This window comes from Armigeres subalbatus, chromosome 1 (assembly GCF_024139115.2).
Source record: "Armigeres subalbatus isolate Guangzhou_Male chromosome 1, GZ_Asu_2, whole genome shotgun sequence".
In the NCBI taxonomy this organism is placed as follows: domain Eukaryota; kingdom Metazoa; phylum Arthropoda; class Insecta; order Diptera; family Culicidae; genus Armigeres; species Armigeres subalbatus.
Genome location: NC_085139.1, coordinates 195,038,097 through 195,056,628, shown reverse-complemented (window position 1 = coordinate 195,056,628; position 18,532 = coordinate 195,038,097). Strand labels below are relative to the sequence as shown.

General features: G+C 36.4%; 1 protein-coding gene across 8 annotated transcripts in view; it reads left to right on the top strand.

Moving 5' to 3' along the window:
* The window catches only part of LOC134205646 (MAP kinase-activating death domain protein), a 129,609-nt gene that overhangs the window by 91,180 nt on the left and 19,897 nt on the right, over window positions 1-18,532 (top strand). For 7 of the 8 annotated variants that reach the window (XR_009978167.1, XM_062681096.1, XM_062681097.1 and 4 more), the window contains 2 exons: window positions 12,366-12,438; window positions 12,504-12,550. The exons of the other annotated variant lie outside the window; for it this stretch is intronic. Coding sequence is in view for 6 of the 7 variants with exons in the window: in XM_062681096.1 (XP_062537080.1) it covers window positions 12,366-12,438; window positions 12,504-12,550 (120 nt within the window). In the remaining variant the exon portion in view is untranslated. The remainder of the gene's footprint in view (window positions 1-12,365; window positions 12,439-12,503; window positions 12,551-18,532) is intronic. 8 annotated transcript variants of the gene reach the window in all.

The window sequence follows — 18,532 nt, the reverse complement described above, 5'->3', positions numbered from 1 at the left end:
TTTCGACGGTATAGATTCATGGAATTCATCCTAGAAGTGCGCGTTTTTTCCAAAGCTTTTCATTAACGTACTTTGAGTAACAAATGATTGTGGTGACCCAATTTGGTGAACCTGGGTGGCCACCGGAGGTCCTCCAGTGGATCCGGAACGTCCGTAAAAATGGCCAATTCATAAAACTTATCATAAAAGGGTGCGGTTTTTCCAAAGCTTTTCATTATCGTACACTGAGTAACAAATAATTATGGTGGCCACCGGAGTTCCTCCAGAAGATCTGGAACATCCGTAGAAGTGGTCAATTCATAAAACTCACCATGGAATAGCTGAATCACCGAACGCTGAGTAATAAATGATTATGATGATCCTTTTTGAAGGACCTGGGTGGCTACCGAGGTCTTCCGAGAGATTTGGAACATCCGTTAAAGTGGTCAATTCGTGGTGAATGGTGAATATCGATCATGGAAGCAAATTATGCCATACTTGAAACTATTTTCTGGGTTAATGTGATTGTCCTTTCAAAAAAAAAGGGTCATCTTAATTTTTATGAATTGACTATAATTACAGATTTTTTGATCTTGCAGAGTTTCATTCGTGACCACACACGTTCCTGAGAATGGGTTACAACGATCATCCATTACTCAGGATACGAAAATAGGAAAACTATGACAGTGGGCAATCCATGCGAATTGGTTACGATAATTTGTTTCTAAAATTAGGAAAATAAAATGGTTTAGAAGAATAGTGTGCTTCATCTTCTATGGAAAACACGCCATTTCTAAGGTGGGTTTTATGAATTGATCTCTTTCACGTATGATACGGACATTCCGGAGGGCCTTTGGTTGCTACTCACATCCGTGAGAAAAGGTCACGGCAATAATTTCATGTTCAGAGTACGACAAGGAAATTTTTAAAAAAATAGGATCTTCTAGTATGTATTACATAAATTAACCACTTTAACCGATGTTCCGTATCTTCCGTAAGACCTCCGGTAGTCACTTTGGTAAATAAGAACGGGTCACGACATTCCTTCGTATCTTGCTCAGAGTTCGATAATAGAAAGGTTTTTTTTAAAGTTCGATAATGAAAAGCTTTAGAAAAAACCGTGCTCTTTTATGATAAGTTTCATGAATTGATCATTTATACGGACGTTCTGGATCTTCTGGAGCACTTCCGGTGGCCACCCAGATGCACCAAAATAGGTCACCACAATCATTTTCTACTCAAAGTACTATGAGGAAAAGCTTTGGAAAAAACCGCGCTCTTCTATGATGTGTTTCATAAATTGACCCCTTTTACGGACGTTCCGGTTCTTCTGGAGCAGCTCCGGTGGCCACCCAGATCCTACAAAATAGGTCACCACAATCATTTGCTACTCAAAGTATTATAAGGAAAAGCTTTGAAAAAACCGCGCTCTTCTATTATGTATTTCATGAATTGACCACTTTTACGGACGTTCCGGATCTTCTGAAGGACCTTCGGCCATACAGGTCCATCCAAATGGGTCACCACAATCATTTGTTACTCGTAGTTCGATAATGAAAAGCTTTGGAAAAAACCGCGCTCTTATATGATAAGTTTCATTAATTGACCATTTTAACGGATGTTCCGGATCTTCCGGAAAACTCCGGTGGTCACCCAGTTCCAGCAAAATGAGTAATCACAATCATTTGTTACTCAAATTACGATAATCAAAAGTTTTGTGAAAACTGCATTCTTCTAGGATGAGTTCCATGAATTGACCACTTCACCGAATGTTCAGGATCCTCTGGAGGACCTCCGGTGGCCACGCAGGTCCATCAAAATGGGTCACCACAATCATTTGTTACTCAGCGTTCGATAATTAAAAGCTTTGGAAAAAACCGCGCTCTTCTAGGATGAATTCAATGAATTGACCACTTCTACGGGTGTTCCGGATCTTCCGGAGGGACACCGGACCGTGAAATAACCAGGAATTGTGTTGATCCATGGAAATGGACAATGGCTACATTCTAATAGAATTATTGCTACGCAAATTAATGAGCATTTCCAAAATCACCCTTCGAGAGGCAAGAAATCACGCCAAAAATTGGCCTAAGAATCTATGTTCCTTCAACATCGATTCCTGGGAACCAGAATGGCCAAAGTGCAAAAATCTGTCCGTAACGACATCCGTGGAATCCATACCTTCAATTTGGTTCCAAAAGATTGAGAATCGGTTCGAAAATGAACTTTTGGGAGCGAATTCAATTTGGGGTCATTTTTGACCCGCTAATGCACAATGTGTAACTTTTTTTTAATGCACTAGGAAGGTTAAAGCTCGATCGAACGGTCCAAAAATATTGGAAATCCATCGAGAAACGGCTGAGATATTAACGTTCTAAGTCTATCATATTTTCATGACGGTCTTTAATTTTCGCAATTTATGTGATGGAAACTCATGAATAAAGAGCTACTGCGCATAAACATCTATTTGGTGGAAAATTATAACGAAAGAGCCGACCCCTTCTACGGGCTACGGTCGGAAACTCTCTCATGGACCATACATTTCCATTTTACATGGAGATCTACTTAAAATTGGTTATCAAAATACATAATGTATGAAGCAATTTTTTTACTTCTTTTATATGACTGTGGAAGACGTTTCACTGTGGTCATTGTCTCTGCTACCAGCTCATACAATTTATGAGTTTATCTTTAGAACAATATGAAACTTTAGTGCTGTCCAATGAGCAGCTCGAAGTTGTACCCGTTCTGCTCGTTCTTTTTCGTAAATAAATGGACATGAGAGGGGTGGGAACAACTTCAAGCTACTTCGAGCTGCTCATTGGACAGCACTTTTGTAATTCGGTTATAATTTGACTCTTTTTAAAGCATTCAAATTTCTGGGTCAATATGACCATAACATATACCTAACATCCCAATCTATTTTTAAGGTGACTCCTGACGGAATCCAAGTTCCAAAGTGCCCGCGTTTTCGGGGGCACACCACTCGATTCAGAGGCGACGCACAACTGTCATTTTTGTTGATTTAGGTTTGCTGCGTCGCAGCATGCGTGAAATAATAAAAATGACAGTTGTGCGTTGCTTCCGTATCGAGTGGTGTGCCCCCGAAAACGCGAGCACTTTTTAACTTGGATTCCGTTAGGAGTGACCTTAATGGAGTGTCATTAAATTATAAAAATAATAATATTAAAAGACAAAAAAATCAAAACGATTGTCTCACCAGATGAAAAGATTCTACTTTGAAGTTCCATTTTTCGTTCCTATTAACTTCCAACATCTGTTATTTTAATATTTCTACAAGATTAGTCAGCCTTGCGCTAAAAATATCGTCGTCAAAAAAAAAAAATAAAAAGTATTTCTAAGTAAATAGTAAAAAGTATAAAAACAGTATCTTTTGTTGAAAGCTGTTCCATAACTACGTCAATCGAACACTGAAAATATATGAAAACGTTGGCGACATATGTTATGGGCGTAGCACCAAAGTAGAATTCGGATGTAGGGACTTCTGAACTAAACTTTCTTCCGAAGTTTTATCTATCGAACTGATGCGTTGTTTAGCGCATCTTTATGCGAATCCAGCGCACTACTTCCGAAGTTGGGTAACTTGCATGTATATCGAGAAGAATTAAAAGTCTACTAACTCTCTATCTGTTAGACAATACAATTCGACAATGGAACATATCGCCTTTGTTGTCAACCGATTTGATTCATAAAGTTTTTGAGGAAATACTGATCCGTGGAAAACCCTCGTTAAAGAATAATATCAATATCAATAATAAGCTAGTTTATTTTCTTTATAACTTTGCTTAGGTCAAATCGGTCAAATCGCTTCTGAACAAAAATGTCTTTCAGCTTAGGAAGTATTCTATGAGGTCAAATCGTTAATTATATTTAAACAGTTTAGAGACACCTCGCGGAACAATCTTTCTGGTGAAATTTATATTAATTTCCATACAAACTTCAAATGACGTGTGCACGATCAAATTACAACCAAATTAGACAAAAACCTAGGAGGACAATTTAAATGGCAAATACAATAGTTTATGAATAGGAAATCAAAAGAGTCAAAATACAAATCACTTTTATTATACATATATATGTAATTTCTTCAACAAACTTTGATTTGACAGTATTTTTTACCAACTTTTTTGTATGTTTTTGCCAGAATATGTATTATTGAACAAGAATTTTATAAATATACCTAGAAAAAAAATCATTTTTGCTAGACATGTCTTATGCGGTTTACTTGTATCATTTTTTTTATTTATCGACATTTGTTAAAATAAATGTTGTGCAGGAATGATGATTTCAGACTGATCACGCAAAAATTGCCTTGTAAACCGAATATATTCAAGCATATTTCTTTAGATATTTCCGTATCATGATCATTGAACAAGATTTTTCCATTGTTCAATTCGTCTTGGAGAATGTGTACATTTTTTATATAATAAAGTCAAAAAACAGATGCAAAATAAAATCTTGATTTATTGTGAATCAAAATCACAATCGTACCAAAAATTGTTTCAGAATGCGGCGTTGCAATTTGTTCAGTCTTTGACAAATTAAAGAACATATTTGACTGGCAATTTCGATTACTGCCGGGTTTTTCAGCTAGTAGTTAATATTTAAACATATTATAATATACCTTAATCGCTTAACTGCATGCCCGAACCAAGGGAAATCAGTTTTCGTTTATTGACCCATACAATAAACCAAAACCTGTATAAAGTCTTAATGTCATTTTTTCTGTCTTTTTGTCTAATGTCTATTTTCAAGTATATTCTTAATCTTTTAGTTCTCATATTCACCGTTTTACATCAGAATATCTAGATTAGTCGATGTTTGATGAAAAGCATAGGCATCGAAATAATACTGAACAATACAGTAGTACATTGATAATAGCGAAAGCAACTTTTGGGTGAGGCCAAACATATTTTCTGGGCGAATAAAATATTAACTAAATAATTTCGTTTATACAGCAGACGTTCGCTAATGGAGATTAGTTAGGGCGCTTTTTCGTTGGGGGCTCGCTAATTGAGGCGCAACCCAATTAAAAAGTAGCCAACCGTCAAAGTTTGACATCAAAATGGCGTTGATGTTTAAGTTTTATTTTTGGCGGGAGAGTCCTTTGCTCGATGCAGAAGGTTATCACCATTGATTCTCGCCAACCGCTCCAATTAGCGAACGGTTACTGTATTGGGTAGCGAATTTGTAATCACATTATTGCAATCAATTGATTTCAGTTAATTTTTTGTGACTTTTTAGTTTGTTATATTTTTTGCGTTTTAGGAAAATTTATTAAGCAGTGCCCAATAACGTTATTCATAATTTGAATGAGAATTTATCAAGCAACTGGTAAAAGTATTCTCGCTGAGAATAGATGTGAGTGTAATTTACACGAAAATTTTAATTCACTATGAATATAAACTTTTGAGATGGTCCGTGAATGTTGTTGGCTTAGTTTTGTTTCGAACTTGGTTTTAATTCCATTTCAGTTTATTTGTCTTCTATTATTATAAAAGTGATTTTAGAAAACTATCTCCTAGACCTAAATACAATGATTTGATTTAATTTTTTTAGATTTTATTTTAGTCATATCTAGTCAATGCTACATACCAAGCATATTGTACTCGGTGTAAACTCTAATCCAGACCTCAAATCGAAAGGAAACTAATCTAGTTTTTGTTTTTCTTTTTCTCTTTTCACTCCATATGTTTACTGTCAAACAAACAAATCTTATTATTGTCGCATAACTGAAAATCAAACGTGAAACTTGCGGCCGTTTTTGAAACCAATGCGCAATATGCTACCGCAAAAATATCCGCCAAACTAACCATGTGTATATGCAACCGATTCGCTTAATTGCTTGATGAAACCAAAATTTGAAATTTTTGCAAACCTTGCGGATTGAAAGGACTTTGAGGTACAGTTGAATTCAATTTCACTTACTTATTCTTAAGTTATAAAAGCTGTAACGTTTTTCTTAAAAATAAAACCTACACCACACATTCACACTGTAAAACCTGTAAACCGGATGCAAACTTAAACGTTAAGAAAATCAATAATTTTAGCATAATGGTTGTTGCAAAATTTCTATGTATCGAAACTATGAAGCTTTTTAAATTATTGTTTCTATGTTTTTCACACTCATTCGAAAAAAAAAACGGCGTTTCGGTGTCGGAACGAACGAAATGAGTTTCGCCATTTTTTGTTCTGTTTTCTAAACTTTATTGTTTCAAGACTCTCCCCAAGTGGTTCTGATTGATCTTCTCTAGATTGTGCTACATTTCATTGGTTATTTCGCTAGGACGAATCCGGTGGTGAACATTTCCATTTCTCAGTTGCTACTCTGTATGATTTGGTACTATAGTTTTCATACCAATGATATAGTAGTTGTTTGTAGTTTACATTAGCGGTAAAATTCCCTTTTTTTGTAGATCTATGAAATTTGCGTTCGGTTTTATTGTTTACTTTATTAGTGATTAAAGCTAGATGTATGAATTATCAGTTTTTCTGTACAAAACCAATGTACGAAAAAAAATTGCAAACATGCATACTCCATGCAACTAAATAGTGTGGTTCTTCTCCGTAGTGGTACAATCTTCACTTTACCCTGTTAGTTTATTCCTTTCGCCACGATTAGAAATTGACAATAAAATACGTTTTATGTTTGAAAATTGTGAACTATCGTCATGTATAGATTAACCCTAGGTAGATGAGCTATTTTAAAACTTTAGACTCTCCTGTAGGTAAACAATCAAGTAATGGCCAATCATTGCCGTTTTCATGCTTTTAAAACTTTTTCGAAAGAATTACAGCATTAGCTTTAAGTTTATTTCAACGTAGATTCACCTGTCTTTTATAGCATGATGAATTTCTATGGAATCACTGTAGCGAGGTGATGAATAAAATATTCAAGAAAGAAATCCCCGCTTTTTATCGAACTATAAGCAAAAAATGCACTCTAAATGTAAAGCCCCGTTTGACATAATCCCTGATTTTTTATATTGGAAATATGTACGAGATTTGCTTATCATTTTACATCTTTGTTGATTTAGAAACATTCACACTTCCTTATCTTCGATGTAGAGAACCTGATTTGTAAAAAAGTAATAAAAATCGTGTTTACGGTAGTACGTTTTTGTGAATATTTGCTCTGTTCGATGATGCCTTATGGAAAAATAAAGCAGTGTAAGCAAAGTTGGTCACGCAATTTACAGTTTTTCCAATCCAATCGAACGAACAAACAAGGCTACGGGAGTTGTATGCGTCAGGGATATAATTACTGCCACAGATTCAATAATCGTTGAATGCAATTTTAATTTTAAATAATGAGGAAAAATTGACCTTTTCCGTTGCTTTATTATCTCAGTAATTTCTTTGAATTATTTAAAGCCCAGAAGAACTTCTATTTTTGATGCTTCTCAGCTCATCATAAAGTCAAAAACAGAAATAAAAAAGGCAGCAGTGTAAACCGGCAGGAAGGAATCCAAAATCATGCGAAAGTTAGGTCAAAATATTTTGGCCTAACTATTTATTTTTTCCAAAATTATTAAATTTTCCAGATTTATTTACAAAATCATGCGAAAGTTAGGCCTGCCTGGAATTCATCGCTTTTCCTGTGCCTAGAACTAGCCATAATGGAACTTGACTTGGCTGAGTAGCTGTGGAAGTGATCACTAAGCTGCTAGATATTGAAATTTGGGTGCTTATTGTTTCAGTCCGAAATAGACTACTAACACTATGGTCCAGGATACAGTTTTATGCGAAAGAATGCATTTTACGTATAAATTATATATATTGCTATCAAAGAATAGGGTGGTCCATCTTTGACTTTTTTTTTTATTATATTACGGAATACTGACATGTAATGTTTTATAAAGTTGTAGTGCAGCTTATTCCAAAAAACTTTTTCTGTAGCTCTTAAGTTGGCCGATTTAGAGCAATTTTACCTACTTGGATTAGGGTGTCCCTCAAAAACAGTATTTTTGATCTACTTTTTTTGTTTTCGAAAAGTCGTCTTCGGGTAACTTCTAGTGCTCATAAAACTGCATCTTTTGATGTATTAATATGCTCAATCTCTTTTGCCGATCAAAAGTTACCATCGTTTTTCTGTTAAAATAACGTTTTTTTTTTTCAAAAGTTGATATCACCGATTGAGGAAAACCAAAAAATATGTTTACACGGCATTTGGAAGAACAACTAATATTCTTTATCTTGTCAAAAAAATTGGAGATATGTTATTTTTTTATCTCAAGTTTTACCAATTTGACTAATGGTCATATTTTTCAAATAAATTAATATAACTCGGCAACGGAAAAAGATACAGACGATGTTCTTGTAGCAAAACACACGTATTGAAAAGCCACAAAAGATGACGTTCATGAAAAGAAAAAAAGGAAATAAGCAGTTCAAAAATACTGCTTTTGAGTACACCCTAACCCTAGTAAGTAAGATTGCCCCAAATCAGTGAGCTTTAGGGCTACAGAAAAAAGATGTAGCAAAGTTGTTTGGAGTAAGCAGCACTACAGTTTTGTAGAACATTTTATGTCAATATTCTACAAAATAAAAAAAAATGTTTTTTTTTTATATTTTTATAAAATGGGCCACCCTATTTTTCGATAACTCTATAAAAGGGCTCAAGTATCCAGAACAACTTTGTAGACATTTTCTTCTAAAAAGTATAGTTTTGGCCGAAAATGCATTTTTTTCTTGTATATCTTGCAATAGATAAAGATAAAATTAATAAAAAGTGTTAAAGCTGTAGATTTCGATATTTTTAATTTATTAGGAATGTCACTTTCTGAAGACTTTTGAGGCTTTTCAAGACGCATGTTTTGCTATAAGAACATCGTCTGTAACTTTTTCCGTTGTCGAGTTATATTAATTTATTTTTAAATATATAATATTTAAATATATATTTTTAATGTCCTTCGTGAAATTAAAATACCATATCTCATTTTTTTTATATGGCCGTTACAAATATTTAATTAACAATATGTCCTACTGGTCTCCGAAAGGTCCAGGGGGGGTTTATAAAAAATAAATCAAAAAACTCCTGTGTTTGTTTTGAAGAACTCTAAAATGTTTTGTTGAATGTTTTAAAAATCTCCAAAATTATCCGAATTTTATTTTGTCGCCCCTTCCCCCCAAATATTATGTTTTGGCCAAAAAAAAAACGAGCGGGAGGGTGACAAAATTGTTTTTGAATATTTGTATCGGCCAAAGAATATATAATAAAGAATATGAAAACTTTTGGAAATGAATTACACAAAAAGGAGATCAAAAATACTTTTTTTTAATGTAAATTTATAAAAGTGTTGCCATGCAGCGAAATTAGAGAAATATTGTCCCTTCGATTCTCTTTGTTCTGCTGTCCGAAACATGTTTGTAAACAAAACAATACTGCCATAAATTTTTCTTTGAGATGTTGGCTGCGAAAACATGGCGTTGTGCCAACCACCTGGGGTAGACTTGACTACCCCCGTTTTATCGAGAATCAAATTAGTTTTGTTCTGGCATATTTTTTAGTATAGATCTTTTAGATAAATGATCATTGTGTGTTGAGTTAGTTTTTGGATTGACAACCGTATTTATTCTCCAGACGATTGTGTGTGTTGAATATCCTAATGATTTTTTTAGTGGCCACGCAAAATTTGAACAACTTCTCCTAACAATGACCAAATGCTTTCATTGTTTCACAGCGCAAAGCCATAAATATGATCTGTATTGATAAAAATGGTAACATTCCATCACACTGTTAGAATATTTGTATTGAAGTTATTGTCTCAATATAGGGAAACTTGATTCCCCGGAAAAATGTTTAAGAAATCAAAGAGAACTTTTATCAAAGCAAGATCTTGTAGGGAGATCAATTCATCCCAACCCCCCTCTCTTTTATTTTCAAATTAGATTTTTGACAGCAGACATAAAAATTGTGTATCAATAACAACAACAAATTTAAGAAGGGGAAGGGTCGTTTGGTCGATTGCCATTTGGCTGAATGCCATTAAGCCGAACAAACCATTGGGCCGAAGCCTATCTGGCCAAAAGTTATTTATCCGAATAGGTCATTTGGCCGAATGGGTCCTTTGGGCGAATAGGTCGTTTGGTTAAGGTAAGGCTACTGCAAAAGTGAGAAATAGGGAGTTAAAAATGATTAGTGAAATAAAAAAAAGAGCTCCTTCGCACTACTCACTTTTCAAAGTAATAAGCGAAAAATGATTGATGAGAATTGTGAAGTAAGACGTCTCACTCCTCACTTCTCACTAATCATTTCCCACTTCTCACTGTGAAAAGTGAGTAGTGTGAAGTAAGAAGTGAGACGTCTCACTACTCTCTTCGTACTAATAATTTCTCACTTTTCACTTATCACTGTGAAAAGTGAGAAGTGCGAAGTAAGCAGCGAGACGTCTCACTACTCACTACTCACTACTCACTTTTTACAGTGAGAAGTGAGAAGTGAGACGTCTCACTAATCATTGCTCACTTTTCACTTCCCACTTTGAAAAGTGAGACGTCTCACTTTTCATTTCTCACTAACCATCCCTGACTTCTCGCTGTAAAAAAATAGCAGCGCAAAGTGAGAAGTGAGACATCTCACTACTCACTTCGCATTTCTTACTTTACACAGTGAGAAATGAGAAGTGAAAAACTATTGGAAAGAAGTGAGAATTGAGATGTCTCACTTCTCACTTCGCACTACTAATTTCTTACTTATTACTGTGGAATGTGAGAGATGCGAAGTGAGTAGTGAGACGTCTCACTACTCATTTCGCAATATTTACTTTTCACAGTAAGAAGTGAGAAATGAATATTGCGAGATGAGAAAAAATACGTCTCACTTCTCACTATTCATTTCTCACTTCTCACTATGAAAAGTGAGAAGTGCGAAGTTAGTAGTGGGACATTTTACTTCTTATTTTGCACTACTCACTTTTCAGGAAGGAAGAAGTGAGAAATTTTGAGTGGGAAGTGAGAAGTGAGACGTCTCAATTCTGATTTCTCACTCCTCATTTCTCACTTATCACTTCTTACTGTTAAAAATAGGAAAAGCGAAAAAAGAAGAGAGTTGTCTCTTTTCGCAGTGAGAAGTGAGAAATGATGATTGAGAAGTGAGAAGTTAGACGTCGAATGACCAATTCAGTCAAATGACCCTTTCGGCCAAATTACCCATTCGACCAAATGACCTATTGTTTGGCCAAATGACTTTCGGCCAAACAACTTGGTATATTCGGCCAAGTGGCAAAATAAATAATATCTAGTACCAATAATATTTTAGAGCGCATTGAACAGAGCAAGTATTTCGAAAGTCAATCTCCGAAACAGTTATACAAAATTTGAGACACAACAATTCTCTACGTCGAAGCTTTCTCGGTATCTCGCCCTTGCTTCTTCTACTCTATTCTATCTTTCAGAACAATCGACTTCAGATAGTTTTTGAGTTTCTATTTTCGTTTAGAGACCATCTCACAAGTACTTGTTTCGCATTGCTGATATTATACAATAGAACAAACCACGGTGCATCACAATTTTTGGTGACTGTATCTACATATGAGAGGTAAATTCCATGCAAACGTAATGAAGAACGTTGTACTACCGTTGTGCGAGTGAATGACAAAAAAAACATATTAGCGAATTAACGTCCCACACTCATATTTCCACTTTCAAATGTAATGTATCCTGTTCGTTAGAACGAATATGAATGCTCCCACCTTGCAATGATTTTACGATAACGACACTGAGCTTTCATCTAGCTTTAAGGCGATTAGTGCTTGAGTTTTTGTTTTAGTTTGAGAAAAAGGAATGGCTTTTAGTTACCTTTACGTTTCGGTGCTTATACTTCCGTTGCCTTACCTACTATGTGTTCGTTCCAGCTTCGTAGCTGCTTCACTTTTGCTGAGCTTTGTAATTAGAATTGCCCTTTAGGTGACACCGTTTGCTACTACATTGCTTTTAGTAAGTTTAGTTTATGTTTTTGGTAGATGATGCCCTCGACAGATTGAAATTGATGCAACGTACAAGCAATTCGCTGTCGAATTCAAAATGATACAGAAATCATATTTTTGAAAGGCACAATAAGAAATGCATATGATAATGTAAAAACTCGATATCTCTATTATAACAAATGTTTATTCTGTAATCAACTCTGCTACATGGAATAATAGAGCACCTCCAACCAACACATAGCTTGCATCATTTATGATTAAAGCGATCTAACAATACACAAATATTTGCCCACAAGTACTAGTATCTACACAATTCACCTAATTGTTATCAAAAACATTACAGTGAATCAAATTGTCCAAGTTAGTAAAATCTAGTAAATTGACACATCTCTTTTTTTTATTTTCATCATAATGAAAATTCTTTCGTAACACAAACAGTTCTTCATACGGCTGGAGCACATCCGGAAATGTTTCACTCAGAAGGGTGGAGTATTCATACTGGAGGAGTATAGTAAGTTTCCATGGTCGAAAAGCTCATTTGATGTACTTAACATTTTACCATTTCTACCATTGCAGATCCCAAAACGCGACAGTTAATTCAGAGGAAATTTATGTCCAACCTGGTAATTATTATGAATTCCAATCAGTTCTTCCCTTGTTTAATTTATGTTCCGATCGTTATTTGTTAACATTTGTAGTTTGTCATTGTTTGGTTTTTGCATGGTTTTGCACAGAACTCGTGAAATCGTGTGTGATCTGAATTATATGAGTATTATTATATTAAACAAAAACAAAAAATAACATAACTACTGCAAAAATTTTTTTTGATTTTTTACCAAATATCTATTGAAACTAAGGTTGAAAAGGCTTGTGTAGTACATAACACATATGTCCATTCTGACCGGTCCACAGCTGAACGTCGGCAACTGCGCTTTCTACGAAGGGTCCACAAATCATCTTCCAACTGATCGATCTATCTTGCTCATTGTGTACCTTGTCTTTTGGTAGTTAGGACGGTAAATTCTTCGACTGAAGTGTCTTGTGGGGTCCGTAGATTTTCCCTTCCACGGAGCGTTTCCATCGTTTGGCCCGAGTGATCTCATGGTTTCGAAACCGCACCCGATCGGAAGCGCTCTCTAGATTGCAACTTAGAAGTATGTTGGAGTGTCGGTGGGGTAGATTCTGACGATTCTGACATTCAGAGCAAGAGTGACCTGGAAGATGTTTTGCTCTGAATTTGAACACTTTTGTCCGTCGCACACCCAGCAGCCCTTGTTCATGAAAAAAAAAACTTCAGTCTTCAGTGAAGTTTCAATATACATTAATACCGACATTTTGGTCAATATTCACAATTTTTAGCGATATCCGCATAAAAGCCTCATACACCATTTCGGCCAAACATCGGTTTTAAAGTGTTATTTCTTAAGATAAATTGTTTGTCACTTAATTTCGATGAACCTTTTTAAATAAATTCAAAACTCCTTAGCTTGCTGTGATGATTAATTTGCTTGTTTTGAAAAGAAAGGTCAAACAATGAAATTAGACTCGTGAAGGATCCAGTTAGAAAAAAAAAAGATTTCTGGCAATTAATCGCGGAGGCCGCGTTTGGTCGCAAATATTTCTCATTGGAACCCGTATAAAGGCTCCCCCAAACCTAAGCGATTTCATCGCCGCGACGGCGACAACTAGTCGCCGCGATTCTATCGTTGGGTCGCTGCAGGCAATATTCTATTTACGCTTCCATACCAACGGCGACAGAATCGCTGTCGCCAAGCGATAGAATCGCGTCGCGACTGTCGTGTCGCGTGTGTTTGGGGGAACCTTAAAACTTCTTGAAATTGTTTCAACGGCTTATTTCTGATCTATTTGGGACCATCAAATAAGTTTACCCCGAAGTGTCAATTCCGGAATAGGTTCCATGATGGGTGATGATTGTTTATAAACAATTTTCAATTTATTATTAATTGTCGACTGGAATTGAAGTTGCTTATGGATGTGGCTTTCTCAGTCTGAGGATAATCAAAACGGCTAGATTTTGAAATTACCCGACGTTTCGGCCGAATGTATTTGGCCTTTTTCAAGGGAATAATTTCCCTTAAAAAAGGCCAAATACATTCGGCCGAAACGTCGGGTAATTTCAAAATCTAGCCGTTTTGATTATCCTCAGACTGAGAAAGCCACATCCATAAACAATTTTCAATGGTTCAGAAAGCAGCAACTTGTTTGACATCGATTTTTCTAGCAAGATGAGTGCATAATCAATGCAAGGACCACTCATTGACCCCCGGCGGCCATAAGATGGTCTTTTGCTTCAGCGTTCTAAGAGCAAAATCAATGCATGCACTACTCTTCGGACTTATGTAGCCACTAAGTGATCCTCTGGAGTAGAACTATGCACTGATTGAAATTTTATTGGCGGCGGTGTGACAGATCCTTTTCAGTCTCCAGGAGTTCCTCCGGAAGTTCTTCCGAATATTCCTCCGGAAGTTCCTCTGGGAATTCCTCGAGAAGTTCCTCCGGGAATTCCTCGAGAAGTTCCTCCGGAAGTTCCTCCGGGAATTCTTCCGAAAGTTTCTTCGGGAATTCCTCCGAAAATTCCTCCGGGAATTCCTCCGAAAGTTCCTCCGGGAATTCCTCCGGAAGTTCCTCCGATAATTCCTCCCGAAGTTCCTTTGAGAATTCTTCCGGAAGGTCCTCCGAGAACTCCTCCGGAAGTACCTCCAGGAATTGTTCCGGAAGTTCATCCGGGAATTCCTCCGGAAGTTGCTCCGGGATAGAAAAGAGCGCCGCCGCGCCACGCCGCCACCGCCGACAGCTTTTGGCACGCCGCCACCGCCGACAGCTTTTGGCACGCCGCCGCCGCCGACCTTTTGGCATCGCCGTTTAAAATTTGTCACGCCGCCTATCTATAATTTTCCTCGCTGATACAAATTTGAAGATGTCCGCAGAATTTTGATAGTGGAAGTGGAAATTCTGAAGATATAATGGAATTTCCGTATAATTTCCTGATCCTTCACGTTGAAAGAATTTATCATTGAAATTAATTTAAGAGGCGAACCAGTCTCCGACTGAAAACCTTTTCAATAAAGCTATAATAATAATTGAAATTAATTTTTGAATGGAAAAGAGGCGTTCAGCAGAAAGCCATTTGGCCAGACCACAAGGCTGAAAATTGCTCCGCCGAATATGTCGTTTAACAGAAAAGACAATTTCTAGACCAACATTTGAAAAGGGCGTAACAGCCAAAATTTATTCCTTCTGATTCTTTGTCTACATATAAAGCTTTATATGTGGACGAATAATCAGAAGGAATAAATTTTGGCTGTCAAATGTTGGTCTAGATTCGGCAGAAGCCTACCCGAGCAAAGCTTGAGAGCAAATCGATAACTTGTTTTAATGTTTTGAAATCATCGATTATGATTACTTAATTTGATATCTTTTTGCTTGTTTTAACGGTTAAAGTAACAAAATGTCTTACTGTGACATCAAATCGAAAACTATTCCTGCTGTCGATAAAAGCAAATCGAAAACTAATTTTGATATTGGTTTCCGATAACCACACAGTTTGATGTCATATCATTAAATTTAGTAATCTACAGCAAAATGAGATCAAAATATGTAATCAATTATGATTATTCATATTTGAAGTTGATATATGCTCTCATTACGTTTTCAAACTTTGCTAGGGTATCTAGCCTAAAATTATTTGGCCGAGAATGTCATTTGGTCGGATAGTTTCTTTGGCTGAAAAAACAACAGTTGGCCGAATAGCTCAACTGGCCGAAATTGTCGTTTGGTCGAAAGGGCCATTTAACCGAAATGGACCTTCGGTCGAAAGTGTCGTTCGGCTGAAACGGTCATTTTGGATATTCTCAACACATTGACGGGAGAATCTTTTGAATTTCGCCAGAATATTCATTTGGAAATTATGTCTCTGGATGACTTCAGAAAATTCTTTCTACTTTCGATAAGAAATTCTTGGAAAATACCATTGACCGAAAGCGACAGACGACTGAACTGGTAATTTGGCCGAGATAGCCGTTTGTCCTGGTCGTCTGCCCGAAATGGTTTTTTGACAGAATGGGCCATTTGGCCGAAAATGTCATTTGAGCGTTTAGAGGTAGCGTTTAGCGGTAGAAACAAGTTTGACCGAAAATGTAGTTTAGTCGTAAGTGACGTACAGCCGAAAGGAACATTTGGCCGAAAAAGAAGTTTGCCCTAACAGGCTGAAAAAGCCTTTTGACCGAATATCCAACAAATAATTTGAGTATATAAGCTATATAAGCTAGTTTTTTTTAACTGTAGAAGACTATTTTTGGTTGAATAAGCGCTCTATCAACTCACAATGTTCATTACAAAAAATTTTGGTTTTTAATGATTGTCATTTGGGAGAAAGAGCCATTTGGCCCATCTGCAAAACAACCTTCTTCAAAAAGTGTCGTTTGGCTGAATTAAAAAAAAAAAGTTCAGCCGAATAGGTCATTTGACAGAAAATGCCTGGTTATTTTGCAGAAAGAGCATTTTCGGGTCAAATGGCCATTCCTACCAAACGGCACTTTTGGCCTAATGATTTATTTGGTTAAATAATTTTTTCGGCCAAACTACCAGCTCGGCCGTATGTCCCTTTTGGCTGTATGTCACTTTCGGCCAAACTACATTTTTTGTCAAACCAGTTTCGACCTGATAATAGTTTGGGATAAATGTTCATTTTTTCTTATTGGTATTTTGTTAGATGACTTTTGACTTACAGACCAGTATCGATTTAAAAAGTAGAGAGTTTACGAAATTTCGTTCAACGGTCGTTTGACGTTCGCCGTAAATGTCATTTAGCCAAAATGATGGACATTTTTGACTAAATTACCTGTTCAGTAATTGACATTTGGCCGTATGACCTGTTGGGCCAAACGATATTTTCGGCCAAATGGCCCATTCCCGACCTCGATAACAGAAATTGATATGAACTTGCATAAGAAGTAAAATACCAAAAACTTATATGCAGAATACTTGAGGCATAACATGTTTAGGTATTTCAATACCAAACGAATAATAATAATTTGGTATTGAAATTGAACTTAATAAAAGAGTATGTTATGGCTCAAGTATTGTGCATATTAATTTTTGGTATTATTCTTTTGTTATTTTACCTCTTATGCAGGGCTAGTTCATAACAGAGTATGGTATCAATAACAGAATTAGGTATTATTGAGCCAATCTCTCCTGTTCGGGTTCTGTCAAACTACCATTTATGCCAAACGGCATTTTCGGGCTGATCACCTATTCGGCCAAACGACCTGTTTGGGCAAACGACTTTTTCGGCCAAATTATCGCTTCCGGCCAATGGAATTTCCCAAGAATTTATTATGGACAATACACTAGTCGTTCGATAGCTGCAACATGTTTTCGTTTCAGTTGGCGAATGCCGTTCTAAACGTTCCAAACGTCCAACGATTGTCACGTCAGACAACCCCAGATGCAATAGAAGTTCATGTGATTGTGCAGTACATTGCAGGTATCATTGATTTTGAAATCGTTTCGAAGTTTAGCGGTCCGATAACTAGATAACTTAGGAAGCATTACAGTTAAATTACTTTCAGTTGTCGAACGTATATTGTACAAAGAATTTCCAAAAAAAAATCCCTAAAAATTCCGAACAATTTTCCGTTGAAATGCAAAGATTTTTTTTATATTGAGATCGCGGAAATTTTCGGAAAAAAAAACAAAGAAAAAACGGAAAAGTTTCCGTTTAAATTCCGGAGACTTTCTCATGAAAATTCCAGAGAATTTTCTTTGAAAACTCCTTAGAGTCTCCCGCAGAAATTCTTAGGAATTTACTGTTTTATCGTTGGCCATGCAAAACTAGCCGCGTTAATTATTTTAGTCTAAAAAAGCCAACGTTAAAACACCCATTTTACCAGTCGCACTCTCCTACAATTATGAAGTAAATTTCGAAGAATACTCAACAGCAACTCGACAGGAACTTTCCATGTATATTCCGGAGATTTTCCTGTAGGAATTTAGAAGAATTTCGAGTTTCTCATCACGAATTTTCTGCTAAAATACCAAACAATTTTGTTTGGGAATTCCAAAGAGCTTATCTTGGTAATTCCATACATTTAGATTCCGTGCCGATAGTTCGAACGAGCCAGACGTGTGTGCTGTGTCTCATCGCGGATCGTGTTCGGTAGTGAAAAGGCTATTGTGTGGTGCTCCTACCTACGGATCCAAGGCGATCGCTGTCGGCGAGTGAAGTAGCTGCTTCTGGCGACGCCAGTGAAGCAGGCTATTGTTACTGCTGCTACCTACAGCAGCAGGGGCAGATAAGTGGCAAAACTTTTTATTGTTCTCCCTTCTGTTTGATACAGAGTGGGACTGCTTAGAATTAATCGAATTAGTTTTTTTAAAGTTTTTTTAAGTTTTAAGTTAGTATAAGCAAAATTATCCTTCCACCTTGCGGGGTGAGAATGGAGGAGGAGACTGGAGAAGGCAATGTGCCTGCTAAAGATGGAGGGCGCACTCGATTGTACCATGCGGCTTCGCCTGGGCCTTGGGTTGTTTACTTTCGGCAGAAAGTAAAAAGCCTAGATTTTCTCGGCATTAAACGAGAT